The following is a 22,049-nucleotide window of genomic DNA, read 5'->3' on the forward strand; positions in this document are numbered from 1 at the left end:
ACACCTGTACTGTGAAATCAGGATATCTGCATCGATTTGTGATCTGCTCAAATTTCTTCCTGACCTACTGGTTGCCTATTAGCAAGTCACTACTTGTTGAAATGAGTGGTATCAGCCTCTTGAATTTCGATGTTCCAATGATCTAAATTATAAGTTATAATAAGGATTAATTCATTAATGTAGGCACTGTAATTTATTATTTCAAAATTATAAAACAAAAATGCTGTAAAAATATGACTTCTTCTGCCCCTTTGTTTGAATGTTATAATAGATCTTTCAGAAATGGAAAAACAAAATACTGGACATACAACATATGACTTTAGTCCATGGGGGATGTTTGGGTATTAGTTTAAAAAAAAACCTCTCCCCCTCCAAACCTAAAGATGTCAATATGATACTGTAAGCAAATATTTTTGTTCACTTACAGTGTATGTTTTGGTCATTTAAATGTGTGTGTGTGTTTTTTTTTTTTTTTTAAACCAAGCACATATTTCCATGGTAAATTTCTTTTAGAAAAAAAAAAAACAAATTTTTATTTACTGGAAAAATATTTGAATATGCAGAGCTGTTTAAAAAGATTTTTCTATATTTACTTAAGATTTGCCCTGTGAAATAGTTTTCTTTAATACACATTTATCAGTTATTATAATAAAGTATACATATATTAGACTACACAAAAAATGAACAATAAAACACTGCAGTTAAAATTAATGGATGCTATTGCTGAAGTCCTGATATAATATTACCATGTTAAGAAAGACAAATAATAACCTGGAATATGTTTATGCATTTTTAATAATTCTTACTGATGCAAATGTAGATACTACTCACTTGGAAGTAAACAAACACAATTATTCAGTCATGCTAAGCCCAAAATCAACAGCAGACCTCTTTGATTCAGCAAGGTCCTTTAATCTGAGCACAGTGCTCCAGCTATTTGGGTTGAATTTGAAGATGTGAGTTTTGCAATTCAGACCTTCTATTTAATTTGAATCTATGCCACAAATGGGCTCCATTCCAGTGAAAAATCCACAGAATAATCATTTTTGTGCAGCTGTGATTGCAGTATATATGCACAATATAAGCCTATATATAAACCTAAACTTATAGTTACAGAAGCAGGATCGGGTTTCAGGAATTCTATATCTATGAAAGCCCTGTTTTGTGGACTTTGAGACATTTCACAGAAACAGATTTTCATGTGCTTAGCAGAAATGCATACGTGCATATTTTCAGCAAATTTCTGTTTCTAAGTAGCCTAAGTAGATAAAGGAGTGAAGATGTTAGTGCTTAGCATTGCTCTGATCATCATATTTGTGATTCATCAAAAAACCCCAAAACTCAAAATCTGAGTATCCAATTCAGTGAATTATTCTGAAAATCTGATTTCTTACACTATAGCCTAATGAGAAGCTTGAGACAGTATGAAACAGAGGGATTTGATTTTTATCCAGCCACATTGTATAGATGTAATAATTTGGTTTTCTGAAGCAACAGGAAATTCTTCTTGAAGTTGTGATCTCTGTTTAAAATATGTATAAACTCTGTCTAATCTTGACTTTTCAGGGAGATATTCTAGTGGAAATCCTATTTTCACTGACAACATTTCCGTTACGTCCTGTTATCAGGACTGTCTGCACTTGTGAGTCCAGCAAGTTGTGAAAGTTGCTTCCTTTGAAAGAAGAAAGAAGTTTGAAAGAAGGCTCTAAGTACTTTATATGGTGAATTCTGATGCAAAATAAGCATTTTTCAGGCACCTCAATAACTATTACATGCACCAAATAGTTGGTTTTATCAGCATGGCTCTGTGCACAACTTAGTGTGCTCAAATTTATGAACCTTACTGAGAGATCTGTGCTGTTTTAGAACTTCAGCACAGTACTTATTTTTTCTTTAACCTACCTGGATGACAAGTAAATGGTTTGTGCTTCTGTTTTCTACATGTTTCATCATGTAAATAATCTAACATTTTTTCTACAGATATTCCACATGACATATGACCTGGCCAGTGCTGTAGTGAGAATCTTTAATCTCATTGGAATGATGTTGCTGCTTTGCCACTGGGATGGTTGTCTTCAGTTTTTAGTACCATTACTCCAGGATTTCCCACCAGATTGCTGGGTGTCCCTAAATGGTATGGTTGTAAGTATTGTTCATTTTTCATTGTGCTTTTTAAACATTACTTTTCTAAACAGTTTCTAAACAGCATATTTAGTAACACACTTTATACAATTTATTCAAGCTTGCTTTTTGTTTTGTTAGTTGGCTTGCTAATAAGCTAATATTTTTTTTGCAGCCCTCATCACCAATAATGTTATATCGAATCATTCTTAGTAAATGTAACAAATACTTTCAGTTTTCAGATCATTTTACTTTTTTAATCCTCATTCCCTCAAAAAAGCCACAAAAATGTAATTTGGGATAAGTTGACTAGCACTGTCAATTATGGTTATAGTTTCAAAATACTCGTGAAATCATATTATCTAACTTATTTCATCTAATTTTGTCTTCTGTTTTGTCAAGTAAGTTCTGAATCATCTCATGAAACCCTTTACCAAGTTTTTGTAAGTAAGCTGTGGGAATTAGTTTTACTTCTGTTATATTTTTGTCTGTATGAACAGACAGTTCAAGGGCAGAATGCTGCCTTCTGGACATGCCTTATTCATACCAAAGGTTAACAGTATTGGGCTTGTTTTACATGTGCCTTAGAGACCAATGACTGTGAAGAATTAGTTATAAATCAGACTATGTATGAGGTAAAACATAAAACATTATAGTAGGAAGTATGCTGAGAAAGTTGTTGAAATGTACCTATGCCCCCCCCCCCGCCCCCAAAATCTAAACAAACCAAACAACTCTCTAATATTTCAGACACATTCATTAGAGGACCTTAGCTGCTTCCAAATTAAAATTCAAGAATATTAGAGAAACTGATAAAAAAGCCAAACATAGAAATGAGTCAAAGCACCTGAAAAATGTTTCCAGTTTTTACAATTTTAGAATGCATGAAATGGTACCTTTACTCCTGTCATAAGTAGATAGGCAGTTTGCTCAGTTCTGTGTATAACTGTTGTAGAAACATATTTGTTCCTTTTGGAATCTGATACCCCATATCACTGTGGGAGCTCGATGACTAAGAATGTCAGTCATACAGACAAGTATTTGCAGTCGTCAAGCAACATCTTTAATGATAAGCAGCATGTTTGCTGACACCTCATTGTGCAGCTCTCACCCAAAATATAGTGGCATATCTTCAAAAATGGAATTGCTATACAAAAGTAGGTCACCAGGATGCTGACTGGCATGTCTTTGCGTTTTGGTGCATTCTGGATTCTGCTTTGTAATATCTTTCATTCACAGTTAGAAAGGGTACATTTTCTGCCAGACTGCCAAAGATCTGGATGATAGTCATGCTAAAGAGTAAGAGGAAATAAGCCTTGTATTACACTTAGTTGAAATATTTAACCTTTACAGAACATTTATCTATTAAATTGTCTCTGTACCATAAAAAGAGTTACATTTAGTCTAAGAAGGCAGTGCACATTCACATGGAGACCCCTCTTTCTGCCTGCTTCTTTTTTATGGAAACAATACTCTTTCCTAACTGGCCACATGCTGTTGAGTACACATTTTTTTTTCTGTGGCAGCTGAATCTGTTGCTAATAACAAATATTACAAGGCCATCTGAAAATTGAGCAAGATTATTTTCACAGCGTATGCAGTCTTCTAGTCATATGGCAAGAGAAAGGGTTACAGCCTGACAGTCTGGAATCAGCAGTATATCTAAGGCCACTGTTGGGGAAAACAATTGGACTTTTCTTCTGACTTCATTAAAATGTTAGGAGACATTTCCTCTTTATTTTCCAGCCTCTGGAAGTGAAGTCTTCAGAACTGAATACAGCCAAAGAAACAATTAATGAATATCAGTCCTCTGAAATCATAGAGGGAATAGAAGGAAGTTGCTGTTGTTGTTATTGTTAAATTATCATTATTGTATGCTATGCTAGTGCATTCAGAGTCCTGCTAACTTCAGCTTTTGGAATTTGGAAAGGTATCACATTCTGATTGCAAATACTTTAGGAAATGGGGTATCATACTCCCATGGTGTGCTGTAGCCTCCAACAATTTAATCTGGTCAGTATTTAAACACTTTTCTCACTAAAATGACTGCATTTAAAACTGGAGTTTGGACTGAAATGCTGTTGACATAGAAGTCAGATAAGGTATCTCGTTATTTCTTCTGACCCGGAGGTCTTTATCTGTGAACTGGTGATGACGGTCACCAAAGGGACATCTTGTGTCAGAAAGAAGAAATATGTGTAACTCTAGCTAATGTACCCTTCTATCAAGGTATACCCTTCTATGCATAAATTTTTCTCAGAGATTTTAGTAGTTTACTAAATAAAGGTAATCCTTGCATCTAAGTACATTTGGACTTTGGTTCAACTGTCTCTTCCAGTAATGATGTAGGATTACTCTGAGAAAGGTCAAAATGAACCCTCTTGGTGTTTTTTTCTTTCTTAGAGTGATGGAGGTTTTGTGGGTACATTCTCAGGGATTTACAATGTGAGTCCAGTGTATGCTGCTCTGAAAAACATCATTGCCATGGCTGATCTCAGGATAATACACTAGCCTTGCTTAGAAATAAGATTTAATTGGTTAATTAAAGCACTGACTTAAAGTCTCTTTTAAACCTGTATGGGCTCAGCCAGAAAAAGTTATTGTTTGATATGGAACAGGACAGTGTTTGATTGCAAGCTAGAGCTTTTGCAGTTAACTTGATGGCAAAGGAAATAAGGATGTCATGAGGATGACATGCTGTCTCTTAAATCCAAAAAGCACAATGTACTCGTCCTGCCCTAGCTGCCTCCTGTGCTCCTTGCACATTAGCTGCTTTCAGCCTGCACAGTGCAAGAACTTCTCCTAAAAGCCTCTGCCTGAAAGCTGTTTCTTCTGTAGGAGCTTCATATTCCATAGACGTAATCAGATTTTATTTTTGAAAGCACTGTTAAGAAAAATAACATAGGTTAAATGGAGAGCCTAAGAAATTTAACTTCAGCAACCATTAGGGTAATGAAATCAAGCTGCATTTTTCTTACCGCCTTTCATAGAATCATAGAATGCTTAAGGTTGGAAGGGACCTCTAGAGGTCATCTAGTCCAACCCCCCTGCACACACAGGGTCACCTAGAGCACGTGGCACAGGACTGCGTCCAAGCGGGTTTTGAAGATCTCCAGAGAAGGAGACTCCACAACCACTCTGGGCAGCCTGTTCCAGTGCTCTGTCACCCTCACTGTTAAGAAATTTTTCCTTAATTTTTCCTTTTTCCTTTCTGAACAACGAGACTGAATGCAATTAAAGAAAAACAAATAGATTGTTTTTTTATCTTTGAAAGTGTGTTAAAAATGTCACAGTGGACTTAGAAAGAGACTATGAAATGAAATAGAAAGCCTCTTATGTGAAGGGAATATGACCACCATTGGCTAATACTGTACCAGTCTGCAGCCTAAGTCATATTAAAAAAAAGTTCAGATAGATAGCATTGAGATATTAACTTCAATGTAATAATGTGCCCAGCTTGTATTTGTACTCTGTAATGCAGTTCCCTTTTGCTTTGCTCTTGCCTTTTGAGACAAAGTCTCAAAGGTGTGTGCGATCTTGAAGTAACCATATTCAGAGACCCACAACTTCTCCTTTCCTGATTCTATTTGCTTGTGTGACTAGGAAAATAATTGTATGACTAAGAAAACAGACAAACCTTTAAGCAGACATTTACCTGAATTTTCCAATTTCCATATTTTTTGTATATAATGTTCAGAGAAAAATCTATCATGAAACTGTAGAATTTAATTGGGAGTATAGAATTTAAGTTGAAGGTAGAATTTTAAAAGCCAAAAGGGATTTTTGAAGAGAATGCCATGCTTTGCTGGCATTTCTCATGGCAGTCTGCCAATGTTTGCTCAGCAAGAACCCTTGAGGTATTCTGGTTTCTTCCTCACTGTCCTTGAGGTCAGATTGCTTCAGCTCTTGTATTGTTTTTAGGTTTTGGATTTGCTGGGAGGAGGGGTTGCATTATCTTAACTCCCCTGTGTATGCACATTTGTTCAGGGGCAAGGGAAGCCCAAAGTTTGACTTCATATCATTATCTCTGACAGTATCACCAATAAGAAGGATTTGGGAATTTCTGCTGCCAAGTCTGAAAGCCTTTACCTATTAAATGAAGACTTTAAGACTTGATAGGGAAATTCATAAACGCTGTTTACAGTGTGCTAAATTTAAGCTAACATATATATAGTATGCAACAAAATAATAACCATACACATAATTCTAAACATTTCTTAATAATTAAAATAATTAAAGAAATATTTTGATAAGATTTCACTTGGAACACAAGGGCAAGGAAACCATTTTCAATTATATGAGCCCGTATTTTATTTTCAGTAGGATATCTGTTTTACTCAGTGAAGCTGAAGGAATGGATTAGCCATTGATGAGTTATTCAATATTTGATTTTTCTCCTTTTTGGTAATGTATTGTCATAGTAGCTTCTTCATTATGGTTAGTCATTAAGACAATCAAGAAAACCTCATGAAAATATCATAAGATTTTTCTGCATTTGATCATTTCATGATGGTCATCATTGCATGCTTGTTAAAGCATTACACATATCTAAAAACATATGTTTAAACACATGTTTAAAATATAGATTCGCCAGGCTTTATTTGCCACCTTGAGCAATAAATTCTGGTGTAAATCAAATCCCATGATTTGAAACTGAGTGCTCAGAAAATATGGAGCATACAAGACATCTGACCACTAGAGTCATTCAGGAGTTCTTGAGATATGCTATTACTCTGAGGTATTTTCTACCAATTTGTAACATTTTTTTGTAACATATTTTTGTAACAATTAGAATGTAATTGCCATTCTTAGGATTAAGATAACTGATTTTGAGATTCTACATTGAAAAATAATATTTCTTCTGGTATGAGCAATTGTCTCAAATTCAGTTATTTGGTCTTCATCACTCTTGCATACAACAGTGTTTTAACCTCTGATGGTCAAAACACTTCCTTCTGCATCAAGATGATGAAGTAATGGTACAGTTTATGGCCTGTTTCAAGGGGTTAGGGATCAAGAAGTGGGCCTAAAATATATTGACTCAGGAGATTATATTAGTTCATGTGAAATGATGCTAAAAGAAACTGCAGATGAAAATTTTGTAGACAGGAAGTGCTAAATGACACGAAATGCTTAATGTAGAATGAAGACAAGTGTTAGCTGCAATCCCAAAGTTTTATGCTAAGCTAGCCAGTACTAGAGAAATGGGGTAGCTGAGGACACTGATTTAACTCAGTGTGTCATAATCAGTGAAGAGGAGAACAAATTAAGTTCTCATTTTTACGATAGTTGCTGAGGTTTTAGGAAGACCACAGGAGTTTTGGCTTAAGCTTTTTTTCTGTTCTCTGATAGGTTAAAAGGTCATCTAATTTTGCAGACCTAGAACATCCCTTAAAAAAAGGGATTAACAATAACTTTTTATTCTTATCTTTCTGCCTGTACTATGACTTTATACATTATTTTGCTGATGTCTCCTGTACTTTGCATTGTCTATTTTTGAGAGTAGTTTTCTTATGTGCTTAGACCAGAGCACGAGTGCTCCCTGTGCCTCCTAATTATTGAAAGCATTTCATTATTTGTATTTGGTCTGTGTATTAATCAGTGCCAACAGGAAATAGATCACAAGTATTACGGAAGTTTCTGTGACCAACACAGTATCTTCATAGTATGCATCCACTTTAAAAGTATTTTTACCATCATGGCTGGTGGTTTTTTTCCCTAAAAATGATATTTATTTGTTCTGAGCTCTTTCTTAATGCTTCTTTTATCTGTTCTGTTTAAGATACACCACTGCTATAGGGCAAGGGTTTCTTTTCTTCTGATAATCTGAAATGCAGAATAAACATATTGGTTTTACTGTTATAGATTCTGTGAAACTCAAGCCTCAGCGGTAATAATCTCAAAGGACAATGAAGATATTCATCTTCACAGCTTACTCACATTCATTCATTCCCATGTTATCATTTTGAGGTAATTATGCTAGTAACACGAGCAAATTGAGCCATAGAGGTTTCAAAGGTGAAAAACAAATGTGCAAAATCATTTACAGGGAGATATAAAGCTTCATAATTTTTTTAACTTTAGTGAAAGTATTAATTTTATCCGTGATCATTTGTATTACAAAGGAGTTAAAACTGAAAACAGTCCATCAAAGTAGGTGCTCACAGAGAACCATTTCACCAACTTCGAAAATTACTTACATTTACAATTTACAATAGCCTGACTATCATGTCATTGTACAGTCTGCGCTCACTCTGTTGCTCTTAGGCACTCAGTGTTACGTGCAGTGCAAAGGGCTCAAACTGGCTACTGGCTCTTCAAATGAGGAAGAAGGTAACTTTCATACCTTGAAACAGAGGTAGAAGAAAAATTCAGACACTAGAGAGGAAACAAATCTTCCAGAAGTAATTTAATTATCTATATAGTTTCGGGTATTCATACTCAAAAGGTTATAACACGTTTTGCTTCTCATTGATATTTTATTTGCTTTTGTTTTGAGAGTATCTTTTACAAAAAGACAGTAACTCAGTTCCAAATGTTTCATCATGAATTGGAGTATTCAACCTACCCTCAAACCCCCATGTCCCAGCTTGGAAGAGAGCTTTAACGACCCAGCGATAATTACCCACCGATAGGCTCCGTTATGATCACACTTGTATGTAGCTACCCAATTCACAGAAAAGAACTATTGTGGCAGGGAGAGTAAAGGACGATGAGCATCACCTTTTGTCTGAAGATTAAGATCCCATATAGGTCCTAGTCCTGAACCCTGGGTGGTTTTTCAGAGATTAGGTAATGTCCAAACTCTGGTTTAGAACCCGAGCTGTACCCTTATGACTCCTAGTCTCTGTCCTGAAGTATCAGACGAGTGCTACAGGGTAATGCTCTGTCAGGTCTTTCAAGGACAACAGAAAAGCTTTAACAGAGAAAAGGAGTATGTTCCTCTCCTCCTCACTCAGAATGAGTAGTTGGTACTCTAAAAATTAGAACTTTCTTCTATGTTTTAGGTTAAAACATAGAAGCGATTGAATTTTTATTAGTTCCCAATCTATTTTTTTAAAAAACAATCAAACAAAAAACAGATAGCATCATCATCATCAATCATTTTGGGGTGGGGTTTTAGACTACTAAATCATTTTGTCTTTTTATTCCTTATTACCTTGAAAGTCTTCCAAACACTGGAAGCACCTGCAGTTTTAGGGCATGTGAGTGTAAGAACAGTTCATAGACTCAGATGAGTTTGCAGTGAAAGAACAGCCTCTGACCCAGATCCAGCCCAATTTGACACTGAAGTTTGTTCTTTTTGTAGAGCTAAAGTAGGATTTCAGATACAAAACTTCTTTATTTCACGCTGTCACTTCCTAATAAAATCATTCACAGCTTTACATAGCATTTGATGAAGGACTGTGATTTACCAGAAAACAGGCTGGCCTCTTGAGGGCTCATGTATTTAGTAAGTTCATTTTTTAGACGAACTATACACTAACCAGGAGTAGCCTAATATTTCAAAGGCACCTGATCAGGAAGCAAATTAAAAACCAGACAAGAAAAGTGTTGCCTTCAATGCCAGCTAGCTGGAAAAGAACTATTACAATTTTAAAAGCAGCACTGAATCTGTGGCTTAAAAACTACCCTACTTAAAGGGAAGACAGAATTTGATTAAAAAAAAAAATCTTTAAAGAGAAAGCTACTTGAATTTGCCTATGGGATACAAAACCTCAATTTGCCTTGGAAAGATCTATCTTTTAAAGTGTAATGTAGTAAATTGGAACTCCTTGAATTGTTGTTGCAACTCTTATGGTATTCCTTGTGTGAAAGTAGAAATGATTCACCTTGATTCATTTTTAAGCCGATTAAAGCATATTCCGACCCTGTGTAGACATATTTGGTTTTATGAGTAGATTATGTTAGTCCATTTTAATCTACTGTAATCTACAATTAAATATATATTTTTTAATTTCTAAGGACATGTTCCTAAAAATACTTACAATGAAAGATTATTTTGCTTATATATATATATATATATGGAACAAGTATGAAGGTATTACTAGGGAAATCAGATAGCAGACTTTAAATATTTTGAGATGTTCTCAATGAGACAGTGTTGTGATGCTATTATTTTGCATATATCTGTGTTTATCTACCTTTCAGCTGTTGTATGAACTGTCTTCCTGACCTTTTCCTAATAATAAATATTTCTGTGACTTACTAAGGTTAGTAGTTTTCTTCATTGCTTTTGTATATCTTCAAAATTACTTTGATTCACAGAGAATGGTGATAGCACTCAGAATGTTAAATGTCCATTCTCAAAAGCATTTTATTTTCAGATGTCATTTTATTTTTTGGGATCAGAGACTTCACATAATCCCCTGTCTAGTCTGGGGTGTTAATGGAATACAGAGGTGCAATTTCTTCTGCTGAGTTCCTTTTTCTAAATTGGTTGTAAATATCGTCAGTGACAGTAGAAATTCTAGTTTATACTTCCTAAAGCAGCATGCTGTGGAATCACAAGCCAGGTTTATGTCACTTCACTCCTGCAGCTGTCTCCCAGAGCTGTGCTATATTAAGCTCGCATTATCATCTGCCTATTCTTGACTACCGATAACTACTGCTGAAAATACAAAGCTTTTCTCAGTGGTTGCATTACAAAAGCATTTCATAAATGGCTGGATTCTGTGCTCAAGGTTTGCTAAGTAAACAGATCCATCTCCTTCCACCAACTGAAAAGAGCAGAGAAAAAGATATGGTATCTTTAATACGCTCAGAATTCTTAAATCTCTTGAACAGTACTATTTTTTCCCTTAAATCGTATGTACATACACTTAAAATATATGCTTCTTCCTGACACTTCTTAAGATTTTTAGAATAACAGCAGATATTTATCCTCTCAAGTCTGATTCCACCTCGTCTTTGTCTGTGTTTTAGAAAACAACTAGAGATTTGTAGTAGTAGTAGCTGAGGTAAGGAATATAGACTCAGCATGGTAGTAGCTTCACCAATTCACCATTGCATAAGTTTTGAAACAATGATCGCTGCAAAATTTCTCCTTTGGCTGACTGGATTATCCACTGTGATATTCAAACAACTTATTGGAAAGTTGAAATACATAGGTAGTGTTTTGGTGTGATTTGTTGTCTGAGATTTCAGTGACTTTCTAAGGTATTGTATAAAGTCACAGGCAGTAAATTATATATTTGATTGATGAGCAAGTATGTAAGCTGTATATCCATATCAATATATATATATGAATGTTGAAATGACAGGTTTTGTATAATGACCTGATTCTAGTCTTATTATGGATGTATTACTACTAATGGACATAACTGTTATCCTGAAATGTAGGAGAGCAGAATCAATGCTTGTAGACATGTAGATGGCAAATCCAGAACATTTTGAGGTCAATAGATGTTTTATAGAAAGTTAACAGTTGGGAAGATTTGCCAGTGAAGTTAGATGATATAGGATTTGATAAGAAAAACAGTTTCTTGCCCCTATTAACTCCAGGTTGCCCCTATCAGCTCCCAGGTAGGCTTGGTATTAGTGGACCAACACCATGCCAGGAACATATTTAGCAGCTACAGAGCTTGGAAATGCTCTCTGATCCTTGTTGTTTTACTTGTGTAGGACATTCTCTATAACCTGCCAAGATTAACATCTATCTTCCCTTCTTCAGATCTCTGTCATTTTCATGAGAACCCACAGGCTACAATGGACCTCACTGCACCCGTGTGCTGTTGATAACGAGGAAAGCTCTGGGTAGGGAAAGGCTGCTTCCCCTCTCCAGCTTCACGTCTCCGAAGGAGAATGAGGAATCTGGGTTCAGGATCATGTCATTTAATTCCTGAGTCTTTGTCCCTGCAAACTGAATGGAGCATCTGTGACACACGCGCTATCATGATGGAAAAGGAAAAAGTAACCAACCCAGTCAAAATTCGGAAGCCACTAGCATCCCTGCAATAGCTTCCTCTTACATGATTTTCAAATCAATTTATATCTCCATGCAGGGGTATGGCTTAGGGAAGATAAGCTGTGCCTGGGGAAATAACTACTATGTGGGAGTAGAAATGATTTGTCTGACGACAACAAAAATCTCCTAGTAATAACCTCCATAGATTCCAGTAACATAGAAACCTTTTCTTAATCCAACCGAGAAAAAATAATTCACCTTTTCTTTCTGCCCTTTAAAAGGTCCCATTTGGCCTTTTTGTGATTTATTTTTTGACCTTAAAAGTTAATGTTACAAAAAGGAATTTGTAACAGGTTTATGGGAAATTATGAGGTAAAAGATAACAACCTCCAGTCAGAGAACAGGCTTGAAAACAAACTCGCAAAAATCAAGTGTGTCCTGTGATTAAATTGTTCTTTAGGATAACTGCTAAATTAATGCATATACTTACAAAACTAATTACAAATGATCAGTGATTGTTGCTTGTACAAATGTGAGGATTTCTTAATGTCATCAAGCTAGATTATATAATCAGTCCTTGGATAAACAGCTTTGGTATTTCTCACAATTACGATCTTTAATAGTTTTTCCAAATTAATGTCATTTCATTTAAAACATTTTAAACTGATTACTGCTAATCTGGAACCAGTGATCAAACAGCTGTCAACTAAGAAATTAAATGCCCTTTTTTACAGGATAGTTGAATTTGTTTTCATCTCATTGATGTTTTTTTTTAATCTATACATTGGAAATATAGATATTTAGGGAGATATTTAGTGTACAATATATTTACCTAATAAATATTATTAATATTTAACAATTATCTTAAAGAAAAGCTGAATATGTAAACAAACACAGCAGTCTTTATTTCATAAGATGGGTTTTAAGCAATTCAAGGATATTATCTGTGAATGTGTTATATAAAAATTGCCTTATGAGGCAAGTGCAAAAATGCTTTGTAATGAAAAAAATTTCTATGCAAGTAACAGAGAAATGGTAGCATCTCACTTTCATATAGCAAAGAGCAGCACATTGGAGTCCAGTTGTGGAAAATTCCAACTTGTCACACTGAACAAAGTTGCTCTTGCCAAACCCTTTGGTTATACATCAGAAACTGAAAAATACTGAAATTATTGTTATTCTGATTTTATATAGTTAAATTGGTGGTAGTGTACATGACTTATAGAATTTGACATTAGAAACAGTGATTCTTTTAAGGTATTTCTGTGCGTCACCTAAATCAGTGAAAAAAGAACAAGTAAATGCTGAAATTTGTACCCTTCAATTAAAAAAAAGCAATACTATCTTTTTTACCCTTCGCATTTTTAATTCAGCATCAAGTTTTTTAAAAATCCCCATAGAAACTAAAAAAAAAAAAAAAAAAACAGTATGTGAGACTGCTTATACAAGAGCTTATTGACTACTAGGGAAAAAAATCAAAAAACATTGACAAATATTTTCAGCAACAAAATCCCCAGGCGAATCCAAGCTGAGTTAAATGATTTGTCAGTCCTTTTCATGGGGCCTTTTTCTCCTTCTGCTAAGCCCTTTCTATCCTGAGATGAAATAGACCATAGATAGACCACATACATGTCTGAAATGTGATTAGCTTGCGCTGTGATAATATCTAATGCTGACTACGTAATAACTTCCAGTATGGATTCAGATGTAATTCATGACACTGAGATTGAGATCCTGTTGGAATATATATACAGGTGGATCAAACATAAGATCGAACATTCATCCAAGTATTTGGATATACAATTCAATCATTTTTTTTTTTAATACTTGTAATAGGGTAATGCTACAAAATAGTTAAGGAGCAAGATACACTGTATGGAGCTGTGCAAGAGCTAAGGTCATGATTATGCATCCTCCTGAATGCTGTGACATTAATAACACCACTTGTAGCCTCGAAGTAGGGCTTTTTTTTTCCCCTCACAGCAGGTAGCCTATTTTGCCCAATTTAGTGTACATAAAACTGCAACTGTCAGCTGCAATGAATTTGGTATGGTTCTGTATTAATTCCCGTATCAATTACTTTTATCCAAAAGAGACTGATACCTGAAGGATCGCTGGAAGGAAAGCCTTTTAAAATACACTATACCTTGAGCATGGTAAAGGCACTTTCCTAGGAGACAGGGGACCTGGATGAAAATACCCACACCGTCCTGGACAGAGAGGTTTTGTGTGCTCCATCTGGGTATCTGAATCCCAAACTGGAATTTTTTTTTAAGGGAAGCATCTCCAGTTCTTTCATTTTATGAGTATTTTTTACAACTCCAAAACAAGAGGAAATTTATTTCTTCATTACCCAATGAAACTCCTAGCAGTTTTAGTTTAACTCAGCAAAATTTTTTTTCTTGGTACAGACACCGAAAATTATTTCTTAGCAGCATTTGCAATACAAGTTTCCTTTGTAAAGACAGAAGCAGTTCACAAATCTGAAAAGCTTATAAACTAAGAAAATGAAATAAATCTAGACAGAGGAATCGTTGATTTATATAATTATTATACCAGTGGATAAATATTAATTTTGTCATCTGCAATCCGAGAATTGTTAGTTTATTCCCTGTTACCAGTTATTTTAGCTGATAGGGGTCTAGAAAAGAAAATATTTAAATAGATGGAAAGAGCAAGAGTAGTTAGCATCCTTGGCACTTAAGATGGCAAGAGAAAAAGCCCGGAGCTCTTTGAGGAGAAAAAAAAAAGAGAAAAGAAAGAAAAAATCAAACACATATGCAAATACTAATATTTTATATGCACGTTTTATATATAAATGTGATTTGGAGATTTGTTTATGTATACAGGATTTGTCCTGTATATTGTATGCCATAGTAGGTAACTATTTGATCCTATTAATGTTATCCTCCTTTACTTCCTCGTTTCTGAAATTATTCTCAGTTCTCTGTGACAAATACTGTATTTTCTCATGTACACTCTGTGCCTCCAAGCACAATTTGTTTTCCTGGGCAATGAGTAATAAACAGCAATAAAACTGTTCCCATTTCATTCCCTTGGCAAGGAAAATAGGAAAAATAAATCAACTAGGATTCCCAGGGCTTTTTGGAATGTGTTAAAATGTCTGTTTTTCTCTGGGAACATCCCCTTTGACTGACTCTCTATAAAGCTAAAAGAAGATGCTGACATCACCTTTGTAGCTTTTAAAGCCTCTGAATGAGCTGCAGGGTCCTAGAAAGAATCCAGAGGGGTAGCTAAATGTCAAGAGTGCAGAACCCAGGAATTTACCTGTTCTTTTGAGATATGTTTCACAAATGGCAGCTATGGGCATGGGTTAAGCATAAAGAATACAAAGTTCTTTTGAACTGAGGTATTTCTGGTATAAACAAAAGACTGCAAGAACAGGATAAACAGACACACAACAAATAGTAATGTTACAGAAATTAGCAACAATTGCAAAATCAAGGAGTTTTTTTTTCTCTCCTTGGGAAATGAAGCTGATTGATAAGATGAAATATGGTGGTATGTTAAAATGGACCACTCTCTGAAAAGAAAGAAATGGGGCCATGGGACTATGTTAATGCATATTAAAACAAAGTGCCACTTTCCCACACTTGATAAGTCTGCATGCTCAGCTCTTTCTAATCCCCCTGCCTTGGAGTGTTAAATAAAATTGACTTTTAGCCTCCTTGTAATTAGTTTAACATCCAGCTTTAAGAATACAATCGTGTATTAAAAATAGTCAAATTTATTTCATATCTCTATGCTAAGCACTATCTGACAGAATCTCTGATGCTTTATCTAGCAATTAATTTAGGAACAATATCTCTTCTCATGCACAGAGAATGTGTTACCAGGCTGTTCCTTCAAAGCCAGTAATCTAAATTCCTATTATATAGGCGCAAAAGTATTTTTTCCTTCAGCTGCTTGCTGGCTCAGTCACTTGTCTCTTTTCTTGCAGAATGATTCCTGGGGAAAGCAGTACTCCTATGCACTCTTCAAAGCCATGAGCCATATGCTCTGCATTGGTTATGGAGCCCGTGCCCCCGTCAGCATGTCTGATCTCTGGATAACCATGTTGAGCATGATTGTGGGGGCTACTTGTTATGCCATGTTTGTTGGTCACGCGACTGCCCTAATTCAGTCTCTGGATTCTTCACGACGACAATATCAAGAGAAGGTAATTATTTTTAATGCAACCTTTTAAAGTTTTGAGATAAATTAATGAGATGTTTTGAATGTGGAAAAAGCTATACAATTTTGCAAGAAGTAATCTGAATCCTGCAGCAAATTTCACTGAACATGGAATAATTCAGAAAACACTGTGGGCTAAATGTATCCCTGCATGAACCTACACATCTCCCATGCACTGAATGAAATCTTGGATTCGAAACTTCTGTAATATCTGACACAGAAACTCCATCTCCTGGTCCAGACTGTGCTTCACTCTGTAGGTGCTTGAACTAAGTGGCTTGAATGAGGAACTTGAACAAGGTCATTTGGGTTTGTCTATAGAGGTTGCTGTCATTCCTTTGGACTGCAGTATAGGCATAAGCTTGTCATAAGAATGGCCTTTAAATGAGGAGCACACCTGATCAATTAGTCTTGCCTGAAACTACCTTAGAGAAGTGCTTAAAAGAAGTCTTTATTTGCCTTATCATAATATTGTTTATACTATAATCAATAATGTGCTAGGTTGTCTCCAAGGACCGAAGAGTACTAGCCGAAAAGGCACTCATCCGAAAAATAGAAAAACAGGGATAATTTAGGGAAATAAATATATAGGGAGTTCATTAAGAAACAGATACAAGAATTGAGTTTGTGATATTCCATGTAAGCATGCGTGGAAACCAGGTGGTGATGGTAGGAATGGTGGTGTGAGGAATCAGAATGAACCTCAGCAAAAGATGATAAAGATGTGCAGAGTTACTGAGATGCTTAAAAGAAGCAAAAATTGGATGTTACAGTAAATAGGGAACTAGAGAGAACATGCCAGGAGAGAGGTCAGCTGAACAAACTAGTCAAATCAGAGAGTTCAGAGAGTTCAAACCAGCAAGTAAGAAACATGGCCCGAGCAACAGTATTTGGCATTCCTCTAAAAGGGAGTCAGGAAAGGCAAATTGGGCAGAAATCCCAGTGTAATGTAACGTAAGCCTGGGGGAGAAACCTGGCAAGGAGTATGTAGAGGAGAGAGTGATCCTTGCATTGCTGAAGATGAAAAGGAATGGCCTGAGTTTGATGGGTAAGAAAAAAAAAGGAAAAAATCCCAAAAGACCTGAGAGCAGAAAGAATGTGGTGTTTTCTTTACAGGCAGGCAAGGGGAAGGGCAGACAAGAGTGTATCAATGAAGAGCTTACATTCAGTTTTGTTAAACTGAAGTCACAGCAAGACAACTGGAGGCAGTATCTCAGAGGCATGCAGAGATAAGGGATGTGCTAAAATGCCAGTAACAGAGAAATTAGCTGGTAGTTGACACATTAATCTCATGGCTGTTTAAAACAGAAGATTGCAAACCTGGAGTTATCTTGAACAACAAGTGAAGATGAGAGGTTTAGAAGGAGAGGGTGTGAGCATTAAAACCTCTAGAAATCTGTGTTTTATCAGTGGCTATGTGAAATCTCCTAATCCATTTCAATGTAAAATCAAGGGGCTAATCCTGCTAGGTGATTATATCTAACAAACGGTCTTATTGGGACTACTCCCTGAGCCAGCTCTGCCATCTCAAGGGGAATCAATTTTATCAGAATGAGACATTTGTAAGGAGCTATGGGACAGGACAAGTTAACCATAATGGAAAACATAAAGAAGAAAACCTTAGACCTGTATAACTGCTATTTCATTGGAGGTTGGGACAAACATATGTACACACGCATGCACACAAATGTGAAAACAGTATCAGCTTGAAAGCTCATCATATCCTCAGACTTTCGTGGTCACACCATAGTATTACAGTGTTCTTTCCTAAAAAAAAAATGCCTGGATACTGGCATGGTTACCTAAAAATATGCTATTTTCAACATTAAGTTCAAGAGGAAATCTAAGAAAAAGAAATCCTTAAACAAAGAGAAGTCTATTATTCATGTATTTCATTTGAATGTCTAGTTCATAAACACATTTATATCTGAATATGAATAATACAGAACTCATTATTCTCAAAAATATGAATTAATTGATATGGTAAGTTTGTTGATATACATTTTAGAGTTTCAGGAATATTGTAAACATATACAAATATTCATATATTTAAAACTGTGTTAAGTAAAGTCAGTTTCACTTAGAGGTTGTTGTGGAAATTAAAATCCAGGGAGGATTAGGAATAGGTCAAGTCCTATTGCATTTCTCATGTTTCATATAACAACAAGCAAAGCATTTTTTTTATTCTTTTTGTTTTTTACACACATTTTATTAAGCATAACATGGAAATTTCTGGCAATTTTCACTTTCTGCGGTTCTGAGAATTTACATTCTCTTTGTTTTCAGTTCTTATTTACCATTGGTCTCCTTACATCATAGACCAAAGCCTAACGTGGCATTGTCAATCAAGAATGAAAGAAATGAACCAGAAATTGCATGTTTCTAGTCTGTAAAAATATTTCTCTGTCATTCTGGCTGTCCTTGGCATGGTGATTATTATATGCTAGGGCTAAAACTTACTGTAATTAAAGAAAATTTTCTACTGATTTATGAGACCCTGAAATCATTTGTATAGTATCAGCTGTAAAAACTATGCTGACGTGTTTGCCTATTCTTGCCTATTACTTTATCAGAATTTAATCATATATTTTGAAATGAGTCTGTGAATGTGGTCTAATAATTATGAAACCATTACTCTATACTGCAAAAGGGTATTGTTTATACTTCTAATAATGTGTCTTTACTTTGCAAATCAGACAGTTTTTTTTCAAAGATCAGTTTATGCTAGCTATCTTGTCAGCATATTTTCTAAATTACTGACAGAAAAAAATAGCTTATATTTTACTTAGCAGAAACTTGAGGAAAAGGTAAATCAAATCTTCACCCCCAAAATTCAGATTTTTTATTATAAATGTAAAAATATACTTTGGTTTAGGGCATTGCTGTGTCTTCGTTTGGAATTCAAAATTGGAGAAATCAGGAGAGTGTCTTGATTAGTTTTCTTGGGCTTAAATGCCAGTATCATCTTTTTTTTTTTTTTTTTTTTGCTAGTCTTGAATATATAGCATTACATATTTCAAAGATCCATTGTTTCTGTAATAAGAGATACTGAAAATAATGGAATTAGCTTGGTTTGCTTGAGAATATAGAATGTCGCCAGAGACATGGTCTTAGATTCTCCTCTGGGTCAGATTGTGCCCTGTCATCAAAATCTTCTCTCTCTCTTTTTTTTTTTTCCTTTTTTTTTTCTTCTGCTTCAGCTATCTTTTCATAAATATATCTGTAGCACTCAATTAGAAACTAGAACTATCGAATTCTGGTACTTCTTGAAATAAACAAAAGTAGCTTGCAGTGACATATTTGCCGAAAGCACCACATCTTCCCTGTATAAATTCCCCCAAAGATCATGTTATGCAAAACTGGAACAAGCATTACAATTCAAACTAGAAGAAATAAACCCAAGAAGACAAGAAAGAGTTTTTGTTAAGCCAAATATGCGAGACATCATCAAAGAGCATCAGTTTTACCTGTGCCAATCATTGCATGCTGAGAGAAATCAAAGTATGATGAAGAAAGCAAATACCACTGGGCGTATGGTTATAGGCCAAAAACATAATTTATCAGAGATTTTATCACAAATTAACAGTGTTTCTTAGCTGGCAAATGCTGAGGGAGGACAATAAAACCATGTACCAAGAACTGGTACAAAAAAGGATGATTGCTACATTCTGCTCACTTTGAGGAACACTTGATAGGTTTTTCCACTGAAATGAATGGAAATGTTAGCGGAGAAGAAGAAATGCGTGTCAGACCTTTTCAGTTAGAAAATCTGATAGACCATTCTGTCTTATAAAAGAATAGGAAAAAATCAGTGACAACTTAGCACTGATATAAATCTCTGATATAAACGGGATCAGTAGTAAATGGAAGACTGATGCAGAAGTACATAGAAGTTCTAATATCCAGGAAGTCACAGGCAGCATCTGAAAAAAAAAATGTACTGTAAAGCAAAGCAGGCAAATAAAAGTCATTAGACAAAGAGTTGAAGACCACTGGTATAATAACTCTTCATTTGGATTTTTATAGTTTTTAACAGGAAAATGATCACCTAATGCTTTGGATGCTGTTGAATAAGCTTGAAAAAGAATAGTTAAAATTTATTTTGTTCCAGTCTGTCATAGTAGCACGAAAGATCTAGGATCTGTCATAAACTAATAGTTTTGTAAGCATACAGATTGTATAGCATACAATTGGCTTGATAAAGTGATAGCTATTAGATCGATTTACATTATGCTATCATTTATATCTTTTTATTTATTGGCAAACAAGTCTAATAACCACACAAGGTTTCCAAAATAAACAGATAAAGCAATTTTATCAGTTGCAAATACTAAAAAGGCAAATGGAAAAAATTACAACTGCCTGCATATAAGGGATGCTGTCCTACTCTTGCGAAGGTATGTTAAATTGTTATTAAAGATGAGGAAGTATTCTGGACTTGACATCAACTTTAAATATCCTAAAGGACATCACATCTCCTTCTTAGCCCATACTATGCTTTTAGCTTTTCTATTAATTTATGGTCTTTTAGCATGTCTTCTGTTAAATCGATCACCAGACTCAAAGAGAATAGATCTTTTAAATCTCAAAGTGAGAAGATCTAAAATGTTCTTTTCTACAGAGAAAAAGCAGTTAATTGCATGCAAAAATAATTTAAAAGCAACTTGCTAATTGGTGTTGGATCTTCTTACATAGACAGCATGGTGATTTGAAGCACAGAAGCTCATTTTTAATTTTCTTTGTAAGCATCCAAGGAAATCTTTACCGATGAATGACATAGGGTTAAGGAAGGAGACAGCTTTAGATTTTACAGCACAAAGGCTGGCACCAACTTTCAAGCCCATCCCTCACAGCTCTGATTTGAGTGTCTAAATTCTGTGCCTAGTGGATGGGGAGAGCCAGACCCTCCACAGTTCACACACAAGAGCCAGCATGCTTGCTGAGCTGGTTTGAGGAAGCAACAGCTGGAGCGAATTTCCATCTTGCCCTTCTACCCGCTCTGTGAGGCAGAGGCACGTAATCCAGGCAGCTTGGGCAGTTGCGTGTCTGAGCTCCTTCTCTCAGAATGGCAAGGAGGGATCACCTTTCCTTTCGGAGGCAGCCAGAAGAGCAGATGGCGCTTCCTCCCCTGCTGGTGTTTCACCCTGGGAAGAGAAAACTCTTCTCAGAAGCGGCAAAAGCAGGTTGAAAGCCGACAGCCGCCTGAACGGTTCAAGCAGGAGCGTGTCCCTCCTGCCACGTGCCAGGTGTTTTGTGCTGTCACAAGATGAAGCAGATGGGAAGGAAAGTGAAAAGGAGACTCCTCGCCTCACTTCACCTCATCTCACCCATTCAGCTGTACTGCTTTGATCAAAGTACAAAAGACTTGTGCTCAAGGGGGTCAAGGTGAAGGTCAGGTGTCCTGCCCTGCTTTCACGGGGACATTTGTAAGTGGTTCCTCGGAAGCTCCAGGCAGTGCTGCTAGCAGGGATGAAACCTTAGCTTCTCTTTTCTCAGGTGAACACCTTAAATGCCAGTATGGAGAGTCAGGCTTCTTTCTACTCTGCTCAATCATTTTTGTGTGCAACAAAGAGGGCCAAAGGCAGTGAGGGACACGCTGCCATGGACTACACCTTGGTGTCCTAGCACTCACCCAGGGAGGTGGTGGCTCTGCATTTTATTATGACAAAAGGAGCAAGTAATCCATGTTTTCCTAAGTTTCCATCACTTTGTGGTTAAAGACAGGTTGGAAGATGAACATCAAGCTCTTGATATGCTCATTAGTAGAGTTTTGGTGCCTAGGAGACTTTTCTGGAAAATTGTAGACTTCTGTAAATATCAGCAACCT

General features: G+C 35.8%; 1 protein-coding gene across 1 annotated transcript in view; it reads left to right on the forward strand.

Annotated features, from left to right (window-relative positions):
* The first annotated feature begins 326 nt into the window (after positions 1-326).
* LOC104565757 (potassium/sodium hyperpolarization-activated cyclic nucleotide-gated channel 1-like) overlaps positions 327-22,049 on the forward strand; it is an 88,020-nt gene continuing 66,297 nt past the window's right edge. The window contains exons 1-3 of the mRNA XM_088538353.1: positions 327-341; positions 1,981-2,142; positions 15,990-16,208. Of these exons, the coding sequence (XP_088394479.1) occupies positions 327-341; positions 1,981-2,142; positions 15,990-16,208 (396 nt within the window). The remainder of the gene's footprint in view (positions 342-1,980; positions 2,143-15,989; positions 16,209-22,049) is intronic.

This window comes from Tinamus guttatus, unplaced genomic scaffold (genome assembly GCF_059628265.1).
Source record: "Tinamus guttatus ecotype Peru unplaced genomic scaffold, ASM5962826v1 Tinamus_guttatus_pri_ptg001027l, whole genome shotgun sequence".
In the NCBI taxonomy this organism is placed as follows: domain Eukaryota; kingdom Metazoa; phylum Chordata; class Aves; order Tinamiformes; family Tinamidae; genus Tinamus; species Tinamus guttatus.